This window comes from Plectropomus leopardus, chromosome 17 (genome assembly GCF_008729295.1).
Source record: "Plectropomus leopardus isolate mb chromosome 17, YSFRI_Pleo_2.0, whole genome shotgun sequence".
NCBI classification, from domain to species: domain Eukaryota; kingdom Metazoa; phylum Chordata; class Actinopteri; order Perciformes; family Serranidae; genus Plectropomus; species Plectropomus leopardus.
Window position 1 is genome coordinate 10,640,764 of NC_056479.1, and position 19,445 is coordinate 10,660,208.

The 19,445-nt window shown below is 40.2% G+C and overlaps 1 protein-coding gene and 1 pseudogene across 1 annotated transcript; one reads left to right on the forward strand and one right to left on the reverse strand.

The window, feature by feature from the left end:
• Positions 1 to 353: 353 nt before the first annotated feature.
• Positions 354 to 5,260, forward strand: LOC121956950 (alpha-2,8-sialyltransferase 8E-like). Its single transcript, XM_042505403.1, has 7 exons — positions 354 to 622; positions 1,917 to 1,991; positions 2,166 to 2,240; positions 2,629 to 2,773; positions 3,897 to 4,009; positions 4,149 to 4,241; positions 4,317 to 5,260. The coding sequence occupies exons 1-7, from the start codon at positions 522 to 524 to the stop codon at positions 4,777 to 4,779; spliced, it is 1,065 nt and encodes a 354-aa protein (XP_042361337.1). The 5' UTR covers positions 354 to 521; the 3' UTR covers positions 4,780 to 5,260.
• Positions 5,261 to 12,374: 7,114 nt separating this feature from the next.
• LOC121956943 overlaps positions 12,375 to 19,445 on the reverse strand; it is a 48,261-nt pseudogene continuing 41,190 nt past the window's right edge.

The window sequence follows — 19,445 nt, forward strand, 5'->3', positions numbered from 1 at the left end:
AATAACCATGTCGTTTATTTGTTTTTTTCAGGTTTAATTTTGAAACGGAATAATCAAAGAATGATCCGTAGACAGATTTGATTCATAAGATTAAGTTAATTTTCAGCTATAAGTATCTTGAGGATGTGTTTAAGTATAAGAAAGAAAGAATAACTCTATTATACTGAATACATAATAATAATAATAGTTTAAAAATGAAAATGAAAATCAAAAGATACTGACTCTTCAGTGCTTTTCTCACAAAAATTCAAATTCTCTTTTTGCCACCTTCAGCAAGAGCAGGTGTAAACTGAGTCAAACCAGACTGGACGTCTCTTTTTGCCACCTTGAACAAGAGCATGTATAAAGTGAGTCAGACCAGACTGACAGGAATAGAAGGAGGAGTAGTAGAAAAGAAAGAAAGGAGGGAGGTAAATCAGACATAAAACATCAGAGAGGCCAAATAGTCACGCTCTCTGGATACAGAGTGACAACAGAAGGTGAGGGAGCTAACAGGTGAAGGACTGCAAGAAAGTAGAGTTATGATGCAAAGGACAGTGAAGTCACTCTTCTTTTTGGTAATCTTTCTCATCTGTTTGGCGAGCATGCTGAGAACTCTCATCTGGTCCATGGTTGACAATAAGTAAGTGTGAGGCGATCTTTCCCAGCCACCTATGGGACATGTAACTGTCAGGAAGGTTTTTGTACTTTGTGTGCTGATGTGGAGTGTGACAAGACTGTAAGACAAGAGCAGTGTCAGATGCTGGTTGAACAGTGGATTATGGAGGGGAGCTTTTGTCACTTTTCTCTACACACTTTTAGTTTATTTGTTCTCAAGGATAAATTGTTTTCCACAGCAGCATATCACAGACATGTACACAGAAGACAAAGAAAGACATGGATTACCATTTCATACACCACAGATAACTTTAACTTTTAACTTTCAAATCAATTGTCTTGACAGTTTTTCTCCACCTCCACTCACGCTTTGCCAAAAGTTATCCTGAGTGTGAAATGACTTTGACATTTAGAAAAAGAGGCTGATGTAGATCTTTTTGCTTTTGTGTATGAGTGAATACTTCTCAAAAGGCACCATGTGTATCTGTGCTTCAATATCATGATTCACCACACAATACTACACAGTCTCAGGAGGGAGATACTAACTTTTTGAAAATTAATTTTGGAAAACATCACTTCAATAACTGATTGGCTAATTTCTTTTCAAAGTGCGTAATTTTTTTCTTTTCTTGTACTACATTGTCGGTTCTATAGGAAACGAAGAATGTGTGGATGGAAATTTGAAAAAAAGTGAAAAGGATTTTTTTCTCAAGTGATGTGAACAACTGAATGTCACTCTTAAACATCTACTTTCCCATAAATTATACATTTTAAGTATAGAATGAAAACTGTGCTTTAACATGTGCATATTATTCCATTTAATATTTTCGCTCAATTCAATATTTATTTCTTTGTAGTGTTGTATTTGTTTACAATTAAAAGAGACATTTGTACATAGAAATTGTAAGTTATTGGCAATTTTTTTAAAAAAATATAACAGTAGGGTCCAGGCTTCTTTAAATATTAAATTAAATAAATCTGAGACAAGTAGAGGTAGTTTTGTACTGAATTAACATGTGTTCTCAAATTCAGTCAATGTAGAATTTTAAGGCAGCCTGGACACTAACATTTTTAATTTAAAACATATAGTATCCTTTGAGGATGTACATATATTACAAACACAAAGGAGGAACAATCTGCTCTCCGACATTATCTCTTTTATGATACTTCTTGTTCACCAACCACTTGTTTGACAGGTTTCATCAGAGTGTCATTGTTTCTGTGCCAACTTCTGGCTCAGACCCAGTGAGACCATACGTTTTATTTCCGGCATTGGCATTTTACTTGCCTGTCCTGTTTCTCTTCTTTTTGCTCCACAGCACCATGGCACCTTTCAAGCCACCTCACCGCAAGAAACAACACCCTGGGCCTGCTGAACTCTGTGAAGGCTGCAAGTGAGAGCACACACCATGACTACTTCTCCCTAAGTGACATGATTTTGTACGACTTCATCAGAGCAAGTCATGGCTGCACTGCAGAGATTTTACACCTGACTGTGTGCTTTTCTTTATGTGTGTGTGTGTGTGTGTGTGTGTGTGTGTGTGTGTGTGTGTGTGTGTGTGTCACAGGGTGGCCATTGAAAAAGTAAAAAATGTAACCTCTCAAACCTTGAAGAAGAACGAGTACAATTTCGAAAAATTAAGGTAACTTATGTTTGATTTATTTTATTTTAATGTCGTGGATATGCTGTACATCCAGTGTCCTTAGTCCAAGCAAGCAAGAATTGTATATACATTGTCTTGGTCCAGGAGTGGACAATCAGTATCATTTAAAAGGTAGTTCAAATAAACTGTACATCAAGCCATGCTTGGAGGGTCACGTGATCATCGGGCATTACTTGGCTGCAGCTGAGTCCATTTGCTCTCTGATATAGGATAAAAAATAATTTAAAAATCATATTCATTTTACATTATGCATCACATGAGGAGTACCTCAGCTCTAACTGTATTTTGAAAATTATAAATCTCAGTCAGTGTCAACACTCTCTTGACTGTCTTGTATTTATTGAACAAAGACCTTGTGTTTCCCCAGATTACAGCTGAAAAGCCAGTGCAATGGCTCTGAGAAGGCCATCATTACTCAGGCCAACACTCCGCTGGGATCCAAAATTAGGTACGACGGGGAACAGTCGAGGACTCATGAGGTGAAATTGAAGACTTTTAACACCTTTGTAAAGGTATGTTTGTCCTTCATGAACAACATCACCATTAACACCAGCTGCCTGTTTGCTGTCTTGATTGTTCCTGAAATGTTTTTAATCTCACTACTTTGATCTGGCAAGTTCTGACAAAGATCACATGCCTATTCACATTCTGGCTCAAAAAAAAGCAAAATAATACAGAGCAGCCACATCTTAGCTGGGGACCTCTTGAGCTATGATCAAATGTTTTACCCCCTTTGCAGATTACAATTGTTTCATACAATAAAATGTGCCTTCAACATACACAATTTGGTCCCCTTTCACATTCTGGTAGTTGTAGGTTTTCTACCTCAGGAGCAAAAAGGAATACCATAGCCCTTTGCCTCTGTTTGGTAGCACCAATTTTAAGCACAGAGACAATCTAGTTTTATGCAAGGACCCTTTTTAAATTGGCGAAATGCTGTAAATGTATAGAGAATGATTCATAAGTTTCACTGCATCCACTGTCTGTGATCTCTGGTGTGATTTGTTGCATTTGTTGTATGGTTTTGTTGTTTGGTTAAGATAAATTTTAAATTGTTTTTCTTTTGGCAACAATGCCTAATCAAATCATCATCAAATTACAATAATATGCTAAGAAGAGGATTAAAATACAAATTCAAATAAAGAAAGTACAACTTTCAATTTATTTTGACTACTGACAAAAGCAGCACATGTTAAGATGACTCAACCTGTGAAGTTATTGAATGAATAAATGAATGGAATTTAATAATAAAGAAAACTGTGTTAAAGGCAGACGCAGATAAATATGATGCTAGACACAGATCATAATAGTTTCTTTCACTTCACTCAGAAAACAGTTCTTTTGCTGACTTTTACCTCAGCAGTTCTTGAAGTACTTTTCTTTTCAGAAACATAAAAATATTAATTATTGCACAAAATAAAACACAAACCTCTTAACTCACCAAGACATGAATAACATCCCTTTCTGCCACAAATCCAATTTCACTGATACTAGTCAAAAACTGATTCATTGTAAAGCCCTCTGAGGCACATTTTTATTTCTGATATTGGGCTATATACAGAAAGTTGAATTCAAAATTGATTTAAAATTTAAAAAAAAAACAAAAAAAAAAACCTTTTCCATTGTTGATTTCAGGTGCGTCCGTTTCAGCGTAAAACATATGAAACATGTGCTGTTGTTGGGAATGGCGGGATCCTGCGCGACAGCGGCTGTGGAGAGGAGATCAATTCAGCTCAGTTTGTTATCAGGTGAGAAAGGTGACCAACGTTGTGGACTGAAAGGCTGATGACAATCTTATTAAACAGAATTTAAGTGGTCTCTGTTGAAAATTCCCTTTAACCATTACTATTAACTATTTTAATTATGTCTTCATTTTCACTTGTTCAGGTGTAACCTACCTCCCTTGGACAACGGCTTTGAGGAAGATGTGGGCAACAAGACTGACCTGGTGACAGCAAACCCAAGCATCTTCGTACAGAGGTGAGCTAAAGTATTTAAAGGACCTCAATAATGTTCCTTTTGTCTTGTTGCTTGACATATGCTGTTTATTTTCAGGTATAACTCTTTAATGAAGCATCGCCGCTCTTTTGCCGAGAATCTGCGTATCTACGGCAACTCTCTGCTGCTTTGTCCCGCCTTCTCCTATGGCATAAACACTAATTTATGCCAACGGGCCGCCGACAGCGTTAAAGAGTTTAAAATTCCCATGCAGACTGTGTACTTAAATCCTGAATACCTTCTGAGTCTGGTCCGCTTCTGGAGCTCTCAGGGCCTAAAAGAACATCGGCAAAGCACCGGCTTAATGATGGTTAGCTTGGCGCTGGAACTCTGTGATGACGTGCATCTGTACGGGTTCTGGCCCTACAGTAATCACCCACATGGACTCTACGCCCTGACTAACCACTACTACGATAACGTGATGCCTAAAAGAGGAGTCCACAGCATGTCGCAGGAGTTTGACCTCTTGTTGAAGCTGCACAGTCAGGGGGTGCTGAGGCTTCACCTGGAGGATTGTTGATGGGATGAAATGTAGTTTCCAGACCCAGGGAACGGACAGAGATACTGTTGTAGCCCATTCACTCATGAAGTCTTTTCTTGCAGCAACCTCTGAGGCAAAAAAATGTGGAAGTCTGAATGCATTTATATGCATTCAGACTTTTGGGAAGACTGCACTGAGTGTCTGTATAAGATTCATTTAACTTGCATGTATTAGTGTCTTTGTTTTCATTCATTTGATCAGTTTATTATTAAGAAGATTTATTATTTCTTGGTTTTGGGGTTTTTAGGATTCTGTGTTACGTAGTTTTAAGGTCAGTCTAGTCTTTGTTGGATACTTGTTTTCGTCATGTGATTTTCTATTTGCTGTTTTACCTCCTTGGAGCTCCTGCATTTTGGGTCCATGTGCTCCGCATCTCATAACAGCAACCTCCGAGACTGAAAAATGAAGCCGATGCAAAGTGCCAAAAATTGAATTTCATTGAATGACCACTTGAGGCAGGCTCCAGTGCAGAGTAGACCTTATAAATTTCCTTTGTGTTGTTACTACTTGACATCTGCTGTTTATATTCAGGTATGGGGCTCTAATGGGGCGTCGCCGTCCATTTGTGGAGAGTCTACGTAGCTATGGCAACTCACTGCTGCTCCTTCCTACCTTCCTATGGTCACAACACTCCTGTGTGCTTGTGTGCCGTCTACAGCATTGAGGACTTTAAAATTCTCATGCAGACTGTATTCTTAAATCATGAATACCTCCTGAGTCTGGTCCACTTCTGGAGCTCTCAGGGCCTAAAAGAACATCGGCAAAGCACCGGCTTAATGATGGTGTGCTGTAGGGTGAGCTTCCAAAGGAGAAAGTGATGTGGGAAGTCTAATCCTGATTCAATCTGATGGGAAACCCCTAAAATGGAGTAAACGTGTTTAAGTACCAAGTAGGCTGCCCTACATGCTCAAAACTTTCTGCACGCCTGTCCTCCACCACATGCAGCTGGTGCTCCTTTTATTTACTTTTGCCCCTGCCCCTCAGACAGCCTGAGTCAGTCACTGGCTCATGACATGGATTGAATGTGTCAAAGCGAAATGGATTTACAGAGTGCTGAGTTGACTCATGAGCAGCCAAACAATTTGCACTGTAATCAAAGTGCAACGATTATAAGACTGTAAACATAATGTAAATAAACTTGTAGTGTATCTAAAATTATATTTATTACAACAATAGTTGGAGGCTGGGGGGAGATGTGTTTTTTTTTAAATGAGGATCTTCTGTGAGGCCTCTGTTGGGAGTTTAATTTGTTTTATACTTATTAATGAATGAAAGTTTAATGGATGACCAAAGGATCTTTTGCTTCTGTATCAAGACTTGGGTGGGTCCTGTGTCTGCCTTCCATACTGTCATCCAGAGAAATAATGTACAAGCTGTAGATGAAAACCAGTTTTATATTTGTGAATGTTTGCGTCTTTGTTTTTTGTTTGTTGGTAAACAGCATGAGGCAAGAGGGAAAATTAAGTTAAAGTGAATAAATATTTATAAACAAAAAAAAAAAATTAATATGTATTTAGTGGCTGGAGCGGACTTCAAAAGCTTTTCCCCAGAGGTCTCAGCTCCCATGACTTTAGCGTCTGTGAGCCACAAAGTGCTCAAAACCTGCCAAGATTTATGCAACACTTCTTTAAAAACCACACGTTTGGCTGAAACCATGACTGATTTATTATCATAATTTAGCATAATTATATGCATTCCTCTACACATTCTCTCCTTGCTTTACATTTGGCATCACAAATCCTCCAAGATGATTTCTGTGGTAACTGAGGAGCTTTTACCCTCAGTGAGATGTGTGAGGCCTTTCTGCTGTTTATGGCAATAATCCCATAACATAACAAAATAACATAATAACAGAGAGGCTGAATAAACTAGTTAAAGTGGGACAGAGAAGCAGAGTGGACTGGGATGGAGGGACTAATTGGACTGGTTAAAGTAGGACAGAGAATCTCGGTGAACTGGTCACAGTGGGACAAAAAGGCTGAGAGGACAGTCTCTCAAACAGAAAAAATAAAAAACCAGGTGATCATGAAAGCAGGAACAATCAGCAGGCAAAACCAGCAACAGGGAAAACACAAGAAGGGAACACGAACAGGTGATTTGACAAAGAACAAAGAACGTGGGCAGGTGTGTGTAGGGAAACAGTAATTGGAGAAGTGATAGCAGGTGAGTAGGCTGCAGGATTAAAGAGAGACAGATGAAACTAATTAGGGCGGGTCAGGCAACCAAAAAGGCGGGAAAACACACAAAGACAGGAAGTAAAACCGGACATGACAAATGAGGAGTGGAGAGGAAAACAGACAAAACATGAAATTGCCTACATTTACATAAAGGGAAACAGAAAACATGAAAAAACAAAGTCCAAAAGATAACAGACGAACCACAGAAAACCCAGCACTGTTGATATTATGCTTTGAGAGCAGACGTGCACAGAAGTTGGACCTTATGATGGACTTCCTGGTGCTCAAGACTCACATTCAGACAGGTAAGTACAAAACCACATTCATTGAAATGTAACTCTGGCCAGAGGAGAACATCACTGTTGCCAGGCAACATAATGTGTGTGTGTGTGTGTGTGTGTGTGTGTGTGTGTGTGTGTGTGTGTGTGTGTGTGTGTGTGTGCATGTGTGTTTGTGTGCACTATACATGCAATTGCTATATTGTTTTCATGTTGCTGTAATATACGTATGTTTGGCTGCAGCTGCTCTGTTGTGTTTTAATCTGTTACTGATTGACAAGTTATTTAACCCTTTGAAACCTGAGCATATTTGCTTGAGTTCTTTCAAAAACATAGGAAGAGGGCAATGAGCAACCACAGAAAAAAATAGATAAATAAATAAATAAAAAGAAGTAATAAAAAAGATTTTTTTTTAAAAAAATAATAACCTGGAAAATGGCGTAAAAATTCTAATAATTTTCTAACATAATTTCAAATATTCTATTAATCTAATTTTCCCTTTCTTTGTTTTCTCTTTAGACATTTGTCCCTAGCTTTTGTTTTAAAATATAATTTTCTAAATTTACTAATTTCTTGCAATGTGTGGATCATTTCTTACAAACTTGCTAATTGCCTTCCCCCCATGTTTTTGAAAGAAATCACACCAATTTGCTTAGGGTTCAAAGATTTAAATACTTGTGAAAAGGCTTCTGAAGGCAGCTCAAGAACAGTAATGTTGCTCTAGGTAGTAAACAGGTTAGCTTATGTCGCTTGATAATGTTTGTTACACCCACTGACTTTTTATACATCGTCAGTCATTTCTGTTCAATTCTGTAAGTTTTGCCATCTTATCTAGTTAATTATGTTTAACTGAGGAAGTATAACATAATTAATGCATTAATCTCATTTAAAGCCTCACAGATTCAGATATTCCCTGATCAGAATTGAAAGATCTTTTCTCTCATGATTCAATTCATGAGAAGCATCGAATGATCTGAGTATTTTGGTTCATTTTGGTGATTGCATTATAAAGGACAATTTAGTTGTTTAAATTGGTGGTTAATTGGAACAAACATTGAGCCCCTAATATGTTCATGTAATTTAAAGCCTGACAGGCTCAAATGATCTGTCATCATCACAAGCTGAAGTTCAACTGTCACCAAATGAACTGCCAAAGTGACAAACAAAATGACACAGTGTGACATGAGTTGAAGTGGCATTTCTTCGGTCTCCTGAGTTGTTCCTGCCAGTGACACAACATCAGCCCATGTGACTGTAATTCTCCTGATAGGACTGCAGAGACCCCCTTACTCTCCACCAATCACAACCAAACACAGATCTCGTACCAACAACAAGAACAAGACAACGCTCAGTGTTGACAATGACAAGCCGTTTATTTCTTGACGTTTTCTCTCAGCTCTGGAGCCCAAACCAAAGATGCGAACACTTTATTTAATATGCATTTATGATTTATTTTTTTTTAGGAAAATAGGTCTTTTGACATGCAAATGTTTTCATCAAACAATATGAAAAAAAATTCTGCCTGGGGATACCAGAGTGGCACTCAAAGAAAGGTACATTTTGCAAAAGGCATAGAAAAACACACAGTTACACAAATGTATGTATGAATCAGAGTTTGTACTGGTAATACGACTGGTTTTATTGTCACATCCCACATGGGTGACTATAAGAAACATGTACGGAAACACTACAGTCCTTCTGAGCACAGACATTGTTTTACAAAGACAGACAGATGCTGAGGGTGGACATTGTGGTATCCCTGATTAATAGACCCACAAAAGACTTCTAATACAGTGTGTGAGGTGCTTCCGCTTAATTCCTTCAGCTGCCAAATTTGAGGGATGGTTAAATGGCTCCAAACTCTGAGGTGTTTTTCCGCCCTATGGTTTTTAGGTGCTGAAATATATTTCAATTTCAAATGAAACATATTTAAAATTTAAATGATGTCGTGTCATGTCATCTTTTTGCCACCTTTAAAAGAAGTGAATTCCTGCACACTGTCAGTGCTTTATTTCTACTATTTTCAAGCTGAAAATCCTCAAATAGTTGATTTACTTACACAACAAATAAGCATCCCAGAAAGAAACTAACATGAAATACTGATGAACTGGTAAATCTGAAGGTTTAGATGCTCCTTATGGGATGGGCCAACACCTCTTATTATTATCTTGCAAATGCATTGTCACCAAGGTCAAATTAGACACACCTTTACCCTAGGCTTGCCCTGTGTTTTTTAGTGTTTCTAATTACATTTTGGAGGGACATGGTTTTCTCAGGACAGTGATAATGTGCAGAGACTTTCATACAAGTAGTTGTAAAAGCCATCTCTGTCCAATAAGCACACTGTCTTTCCACTCTGTTCTCTCTTTTTTTTTCTCAGTCACACAATAGACAAAAGAGAACAGGGTGACACTAATACGTAACTGTGCCACAGGGTAACTCTCTTGACCTGGATAGCTGCTGAAATCCCTTTCTTTCCCCTGCAAACAGACAACTCTGAGTCACATAACCTACAATACTTTTAGAGATGTTAGGCAAAGCTGCCAGTTGTGCCGACTGAGCAGATGGGGTCTTTCACTTCTCTCATGGCACCCTCTCAAAATGCCTCTTCCTCACTCTCTGAAGTGCTCCCTCCTTTGATAGGAAGTCGCCCTCTAGTGGCTTCAGCTGGCTCTAACAGCAGAGCATCACCAGCTGCCTGTGCATTTATACTTTAGTGTTTTTCCCTTGACTTCAACAAAATACAGTAAACTTTAGTTGAGAAACTTTGCAAACAGGGTAAGAAATAAACGAGGGCCAATTGGCCTCCATGGTCAGTGAGGAGACTGACACTAACTGGGAAAGTCTGAGTGAGTCACCTGTTGTTTATCGGGATAGAGTGGCGTCAGTGGAGCCAGTGTCACTCACTGACCTGGAGAACAGCTGACTGAAGTACTTGGTGATTTATGACTGTCTGCTGCTGGCTGGCTGGTTGAACAAACATGGAGCCAAATGATGAACAAACCAATCAGAAACACTCTCTCCCTGTTGTATTGTGCATTGTGTTTATGTGAAGAAAGCCACGTCACTATGTCCAGCCTCACACAGCATTCGTTTATTTCACTTTTCTCTGGGAAAAACTCAGTTCTTTCAGACAAGATTGATTATATCAAGAAGATAATGTGACGACTGTTTGGATTTGCTCCCTCCCTAATTTACCGTCGTGAAATGAACTGCTGCTTGTTTGGAGAGCTGATGTGGGCAAAGCTTGGAATGGTTTGAATAATTTGGCACTTCATGTCCTCTCCCCGACTGACTCCCTCAGCCAGTTTGTCTTCTTTTCAGCACATCTCAGAACAATGTTGGAAAAGGAGTAACACTGTTTATTAAAATACAGCCCAGAGGTTGCTACATACATTAAATACTGATACTGTAACATACAGGGACAAGTCTGGCTTTTTTTCTTTACATCAATAAGTCATTTTCGCCGACATATTATAAAAATATACTATGTCATATTTCACATTTTTTACAATTGGAAGGCAATTTCAAACACAATAACCATAAATATCCATACAGCTAATGATTTGTTAACAGAACTTGCTCTTTATTTATTTTACAAAAACATTGTTGAAAAAAAGTGTTTTCATATGAAACACTGGCTCAAACACAGTTTTGGAGATTGCGGTTTTAAAACGGCTCCAAAAAGCAATACACATACTGCAATACAAAAAAAAAAGACTTTTACAAAAGGGTTGGTCTCACGTAGGCATTATTCCACAATTGGAGTAGCATGGCCACAGTATTCCAAAGCTACAAACAACCAGGCTTGATGGCAGCCTGGCATAAAAACCTTGGCACTGACACTTGCATCACACAAACAGTGTTTGGTCTCACTATATTATAGTAATGGCTTTAAACCTTTTCCATTACAAAGTGGTGATATTGCAGCCTTGTGTATCTAACACTGAACACGTAGCGCTGAGAAGACTTGACTGCCACAAGATTTTCAATAGAAAAGAAACACTACAGCTGGTTAAGGTGTTGCTGGATGCAGGTAGCATTGGCAATTGGTAACTACTACCAATAAAGGAAGCCCAGTAGAAGATACCACAGGGGGCAGTCAACTACAAGGCAGACAAGACACCATACAGTGCTGAGCAGCCTTGTTCAATAGCCATGAAGAGCCAGAAAAGAGAAACTGAGAGGTTAAAGAGTAAGGTATAAAAACTGGATTGCTTGTGCACCTTAATAAAAACATTTTTTTTCTTTACTCAGGAAATTTCAGATGTTGTCTGAATAAAAATCCACCTGCTGTACCCACCTGTTTCTGAGCAGCAGCTATTGTTGCAAAGTTGTTAAAAAAACAGCAAACATATACAAACACACTGTCAAATGCAAAATCACAGCAACGTAGCACTGTGATTGACACTGGAGAGGAAGCAGACACAGAGCATGACTGACAGGACACAGCCTTTGGGAAGGTGATGTTCTCACTGTATTACAAAGTCACCACTTAAGGTGCTGCTACTGAATTGTGTTTCATTTTATGCATTTTACATTGTTATGATATAATAATGCCATTACAATATGGTAACATACCTTTAGCTTGCCAAAATATACTAATGACATGGCATTATTTTACCTTTGTAATATGACAATACTTTATTTTGATGTCCAAAGAATTAGGATGCCAATGTATTAACGGTGCTTATGCAGAAGAGCAGCCAGAAAATGAGCTAAACCAAATCTAGGATCAATCTGATTTGCAACAGAAGTCATTATCATTCAGTAATTTTCCAAAGTTCAAATCCTTAAGAGAAGATGAATGGGAAGAAAACAGAAGCCAATAATCTGTTTCAGGACGTGAGGAGAACAAGACATGTAAACGACAGACTACAGTCAATAGTTTGTGTTGGTGTGATGTTTCAAGTTAAACAGTGACAGCCCAGACAAAACAAATTGTCAGCTGCAACATCACATTTTTTTTTACACACCTTAGTACACAAACACACATCTTCTCCAGCTTGCAGGATTCTTTAAGGCACTGTGGTGTTTAAATATCCAAGGAAGATTGCAACAACTTGTCATCCAGTTTCCAATATATACATGGTTTCAATATGTGTCACTGTTTCTGGGGTTAAATCCATACAGAGGGCTTGCCCTCTCCTGATTTGCTGCTGCTGCTGTTGCTGCTGCTACCTCCTCCACTGCTGCCTCCCCCTTCCCGTGTTTGAATCTATGCTTGCGCTCCTTCTGAGGCTGAGGCTGCGGCTGAGGTTGGGCCTGGATGATGTTACTTTGGGGCTTGTCGTCATGGTTGTCCCCAAGCTGTTCCTCTGCTCGGTGCTGCTGACTGTATGCCTGGATGGCCGCTTCCAGTTGCTCATGAGCTTGCTGGATCATGTCTTTGTTCAACGCTACGCGGGCTTCCCCTCCAGTTGGAAAATTGTCCTCATTGCTACCAAATTGTTGTTGCTCCTCTTGGGCAATGTTTGCCCTGTTCTGCTTGCATGCCATCTTAGCATTGCTAAGGTCCGTGTAGGGCATCTGCTCTGGCTTTACCACAATGTTATAGCCGGGTGGAGCTGATGGGGTGTTCCACGAGAAGGGGTAACCTACGTAATCTGCAGCCCCATCTCCACCCACCCCTCCTTCAGAGCCTGCCTCTGGACCTGTCCCTGCTACTGAGCCCTCCACACCCCCGTTGTTGCCTAGCAATCCCAACTGGTACTCATCCTCCTGAGGTGGGCAGCGCCGACGGCGAAGAATGTCACAGATGGTGCCAATCCCTAAATGGAGCATCTCCCAAACATTGAGTGTGAGACAAAGGACAGTGACACCATACATGATGCGCAGGAAGATGGTCTTCTTCTGTAGGCGTGACACAAAGCAGTCAACACTGTGGGGACAAGGTTTCCCCGAGCACACAAACACAGGCATCACACGGAACCCATACAGCAAATACTGGCCTGCAAGAAAGCCTGCCTCCAGCAGTGTACGAGTCACCAGCTGCAAAACGTTAAACCGCATCAGCCCCTCATCTCTTATACGCTTGCGTCCATCATGCCGGATTTTGGGTCTGGGTGTGGGTTGCAGTGGATCCCGCGGCCTTTTAGGGGGCTCGATCTCTGGCACTTCATAGATCATGGGATCATCCTCCTGGTCCTCCTCGGTCTCCTCAATGCCCCGGTGCTGCCGTGCTCCAAAGCAGATTTTCCTGGGCTTCCTGTGTGTGTAGCCCCCTCCTCCTGTTCTAACTGCAGCAGAACCAGCACCTCCTTTGGCTTCATCCAATCGTGCAATCTTGTTGACAGCATAGCCCATGTACATGAGAGAGGGCATCGCCACCAGGATGATCTGGAAGACCCAGAAGCGAACGTGAGATAGAGGGGCAAAGGCATCATAGCAGACATTCTCGCAGCCCGGCTGGCCCGAGTTGCAGACAAACTTGCTCTGTTCATCATAGTAGATGGACTCTCCCCCAACGGCAGTGAGAACGATGCGGAACGATGATGAGCACGGTGAGCCACAGCTTCCCCACGAAGGTGGAGTGGTTGTGGATCTCCTCCAGCAGCCGCGTGAGGAAGCTCCAGCTCATGGTGTCGCTGGACAGTGGGGCAGACAGTGTCCCTCTCTCACCTGTTCACAGACTCTGTAAAAGGTAAAGGAGGAGCAAAGGGGAAGACAAAAAAGAATAAGAAAGACATGAGCTCAAAATAAATGCTAATTTGAAAATGAAATAAAGCAAGATTTGTTCAGACTTTTCTAGACTTTTACCTCTGTGGCATTAATTTTGCAAATTCAGTAGCAAGATAGGAGATAGGAAAAGTGGTGACACAATAATTGCCTTAATTAAAATAAGTGTTCCTCTCTTAGCTCAGGCAAATCAATATATCCTTAATTTGATCTGTTGCTTTTCACAGCACAAATGAACACACTCTGAACTCGGAGCTCTGTGCCACAGTGAGGTTGCTGTCAAGTTCGAGCTCTTTTAGGGAATTAGGAGACCGAGTGGAAAGAGGATATCGGTATTAAAAAATACCATCAAGCAGCACTGAGAAGGAGGCAAAATAATCCAAATAGGGAATTTGCTATCGCCAAATACACACTCACTTTATTTAACAGCCTATCTCTTTTTGAAGAATAAATCCTCTTAGTGAGCCTTCTTCTGTGTGAGGTGCAGTTTTCAGGATTGTATTAACTTGACTGGTTTGTTCTGGTTGGGAGGTAAATAGCATTGTGCATGTGCGTCTGTGCATTTGTGTGTGTTTTGTGTGTGTGTGTGTGTGTGTGTGTGTGTGTGTGTGTGTGTGTGTGAGTGCAGTTGAGCACAGTTTAGGAAAAGGGACATGTTGCCTATGTAGGTTAGGTCTGGGCTCCAGGCAGTCCATCCAAACCAGCAGAATCAGCAGGTGGCCAGGCACAAACCATTGGAGCGGGGAGTCAGACAGCAGACCCACATTAGCTCAGGCAGTGGAGCTGAACCCAAACACTGCTGTCCCTCAGGGCAGCTTTGGGGGATGAGTATGACACCTCCACAGAACTTTACCCCTTATGAAGCCGCAACAGCGCATGGCTTATTGTCAGCTAGACTGAGAGAAAAATCCAACCATGGATACTAGCTTAGTTTGGGGTTTAAAGGGCTTCCAGAGACTATATCCTTACCAAGCAGGTTGGGAGCTTAGTCGGAGCAAGCCACAGCTACAGCGAGAGGGGAAATTTAGCTGGAGGAGACGAGCAGGAGCTCCCAGCCCTCTGCTTTGTGTCTCCAGTTGGAGCAGAGAGGGCGGGAATGTTTTGAAGAAGCCTTGCGATGAAACGTGTCATATTGATCACTCTGACCATATAAGGACATGTCTGGGACACAGGAGGTAGTTGTCAGGAACCCTTTGTGTGTATTACTCATGTACAGTAAGAGGCCATAAATGCGTACAATCAGACTAAGCAGCAGAGTCCTTGGGATAGTGCTAACTGTGAGCGTCTGTGACCAACATGTATGAGTAAGCAGCAAATGGCCAGAGCGGAGCAAAAGGCTGCCACAAGCACACAGAGTCATAGCGGTGTCCTTCCATGGTCGAGATCTGTCTGACTTTTCCCGTATGACATCATTGCAATTCTTTACATAACTCTTACTGTGCTGCACAGTTGTCCTTTGGATAATAATAACAAGAATTAGTCACAGACAAACAGTTGGCTCCAAAGGTTAAACTGCTTTGATTTAATTTAGTGATGAGGTGATTCAGATGTTTAATGTTTTTAGGCTAAAAATATTTCATTATTAGTGCTGTTTCTGTTATTTTTCTACTTCAACTTTCCATTGTAACTGTCTCCTCAGTGTTGGACTCTATAATTTTTTTTCATGACATTTGTATACTTATTTGAATATGAATCTAACTGAGTTAATGTTGTAGATTACAAACTAAAACAACTGGGTCTGTTAAGTTTTACTAATATTTTGAAGGCAAACTTTTACAGTAAGAATATGTTGACACATATAACTCTTATTTAGTTGCAATTATTATATGTTGATTGTAGGTATGATGCAATATATTTTTTTTAATTTTGATTATGATGATGATAATAACAACCTGGTTCGAAACCGGGTCGGAAGGGGGTTCGGTCCGTGGGCGGGGGCCCTTCTGTGTGGAGTTAGCATGTTCTGCCGTGTCTGCGTGGGTTCTCTCCGGGGTCTCCGGCTTCCTCCCACAGTCCAAAGACATGCAGGTCAGGTTGATTGGTGAGTCTAAATTGCCCTTAGGTGTGACCGTGAGCATGAAAGGTTGTCTGTCTATATGTGTCGGCCCTGCGATAGTCTGGCGACCTGTCCAGGGTGTACCTCGCCTTCCGCCCGATGACAGCTGGGATTGGCTCCAGCCCCCCCGCGACCATTACGAGGACGAGCGGTTACGGAAAATGAATGAATGAATAAATGAATATTATTATTATTATTATTATTATTATTATTATTATTATTATGTTATTATTATTATTATTATTATTATTATTAATTATTATTATTACAATATTATAATAATAATAATAATAATAATAATAAAAACTTAAAAAGATTAGATTGGGAGATTGGGAGATTAGATGAGAGATAATAATAGAGATAAAACACTAATATTATTAATTTTATAATAATAATAAGAGTTATTATTATTATTGTTATAAGAAAGATCAAGTCAGACTAAAAATATACATAAGAGGATAAATAAAATTAACATTAAAATAAGAGGATAATGCAAGTCTATAAAATGGGTTTTAAGAAGTGATTGTAATGTCTCTTGTTCCGCAAACAAAATATTTTCCAGTGCTATCATCAACAACATAATTATAGCAAAAATATCTTGAAATATCATGATTTTATTTTAGGGCCTTATTGCCCAACCCTGTTTCCTGCTCTGGAGGTTGCACTCGATCTAAACCACTTATCACATAGTGTACCTGTTCATGAAATGTTTAAAAGCAGGATTTCATTGTCTGGGGTACACTATTAGCTCACATGGAAATCTTTGAGATGTCCTGTGCAATATATAATAATTATATATTGCCCAGCCCAGAGTCAGGCTTTAATTTCATAATCTTACTCAAATAAAGCCAGTTTTAAAATAATTTCCAAAGAGGACAGTGTTGGGTGTGATGTAACAGGGACTCTATGCAGTTTTGTGGCCAGTGACCCAGCTGTTAACAGTCCTTGCACATTCATAAGATATAGAGGAACTTCCCTTGAGAAAACCTTGTTTTTACTTTATAGAGTTCTTGGGTAGTTTGTACACCAGGAACTGTCACACTCCCTCCTGGCCAGGAGAGACGCTCCAGCCCCGGCACATGGCTGCCTGAGCTGAATACTCCTGCTACCTCAGCCACATATAACCTGGCATTTTGCTTTCTCATCCAATTTATGTCTGCGGGAGCTAGTGGGGCAGTTAGGGGTAAGAAGCTGACTCTGTGCATCAAGTTACTGGGGTGAGTCAGCCTCTGCACAGACACAGCAGGCAGGCTTTCTGTCTGTTGCTGTGATGTAAACGATGAACAGCAAATTGGTGGAAATCATGTCACACATGAAAACATCAAAAAGCATACCAGACTTACTAAAGTTGGAAAGGGAAACAAGGAAAACTCCCTTCAGTGTAATTACTGAAGAATCTCACTGTGATTTTATACACTGTAATAAGGGACTACTGATGATCTTTTAATGGGATCAGTGGCTCTAGCCATCAGCCTGAAAGGTCATGACCCTGTAATCTCAGGTCATAAACTATCAGCCTCTGATACATCTGAGCCCGTGATATAGCTCAAAGCCCTACCAGAACAGTGCAAGGTCAAAGGTCAACAAGATCACTTCCTAAGGGGTGAACTATCCACATCACGACGTCAGGCGCAGATTCAATTGGACAGTTACAAATACAGTAAGCGTCACTTGAGGGGTCCCCTCAGTCTCTGGTTTTCACCCCTCGATATCCACAGAGACTCATATCCATTTATAGCATACACACACACACATGCACGTGCAAACCCATTTTAAAGCAGAGCAGAGCCACAATGTCCCTGTACACAAACACACCATGACTATGATGAGCACTGCATCAGGGTTAGCTGAGGTGCTCCTCTTTCACATTACTGACTCATCATGTGGACACACCACTCCAGCTGGAGGGTCCCAGGCTTGGGTGGGACACCAGGGGAAATGAACCCTCCATGGGACAAACCCCCGATCCTTGCAGGTGACCACTTTAGGTGAACAAGGCTTGTTATTGTGTAACTGAAAGATGTGCTGTAACTGCATGCATCATCGCGGGGAGTCCTGTGCAGCAACAGGTGTGCCAGGTCAGGGTTTCTGCATATCACATTTCAGCAGCACCATCAGTTACTGTCTGTTGACATAAGAATAGCAACTTCAATACTAGAGCACACAGTTTACTTAAATATTTAATAAGTTGCACATTTGCACTTTATTAAATATTCAAGTGCATTGTGTGCTCCAGTATTTTCTTTCGGTGCACTCCTTGTGAGGTGGCCCATGGTTATTGCTGTGATTTGTCCACTCTTTGAGCACCGACCTCCGTCTGTGGAGGGGCTGAAGTGCAAAAGATTCCTCCAACTCAATAAAAATAACTAGTTTCATGATCTGTTCAAGCAGCAATTTGTTGTTGGAAATGCAAGGCAGCTGTATTAAAAAGACTAGTGTGCAACAAACAAAATAGTAATAAGAGTTAAAAAAAAATAATAATCATGATTAAAAAAAAAAAGTATAAATTTATGTAATATAGGTATTTCTATTGTGAATTTTCACCATCGTGTAGATGGACTGGACAATTTTTCATATGAAAATTTAGCCTACCATGCAATAGAATTTTGTTTGTGTGGGACTGCAAATGTGCAATACAAAGGATTCAAAGACAACAATATGCTCGACAAGGCAGATGTCTATCCATGTTCAGCTGTTAAAAAAATGCACTTTTAGAAGAAAAGTGCACTCAGCAGAATGCAGATCTCCGCCAGGCGACTGCTTTCAGGCTGCAGCCACCAGAGCTGATCACAGCCGCTCTATATAATTCTTGTAATTTCAGCAGATGCGTCGCAGCGCGTTATAGAATCATCCCAAAAGCTAATAAAAATCAGATCGAGTTCTCCTGTTCACAGGTACCACATTATAAAATGAAATATAAGAAAAGGCCTACAACATAATCATGAGAATGATTATATTTACAACAGCTAAAACACAGCCACAAATCTGTGATCCAAGTCATCTATAACTCAACTTTGAACAGTACTAACTATTTCTGTAGGCTACAGCACAACAAAGTGAGAAAACAAAGAAATAAGTACAATTAAATAGATTAAAACAGACATAAAATAAATTGTTTAACTACAACAGACTACGTAAGCATTGTTTTTACTCAAGGCAATTGCCAGAAATGCCTTTTAGCTATGTAATTGTGTTGATGACTTGTAACCCCTGATGGCTAGATCAAAAGAGTGAGGAGTCAGCAGTCAATGGCGGTGAAATAGTCAATAAAATAGGTTCTTCAAAATATGTAAATCAAGGCAACCATGAGAGATCTTTCAGCATACAGTCACAGATGTGCACACAAAATCAGAGGCGTATTGATCCAGTAGTTTGGGAGATTAGCTGTGGACAGACAGATATCTATACACACACACACACACACACACACACACAGACGCATGACCATGATCCCCT

Bases quoted from the DNA above. Each gene is read 5' to 3' on its own strand.
- LOC121956950 (XM_042505403.1), top strand. From the start codon at position 522: ATGATGCAAAGGACAGTGAAGTCACTCTTCTTTTTGGTAATCTTTCTC. The intron at 1,992-2,165 runs GTGAGAGCACAC...TGTGTGTCACAG, and splicing joins GAACTCTGTGAAGGCTGCAA to GGTGGCCATTGAAAAAGTAA. The intron at 4,242-4,316 runs GTGAGCTAAAGT...GTTTATTTTCAG, and splicing joins CCAAGCATCTTCGTACAGAG to GTATAACTCTTTAATGAAGC.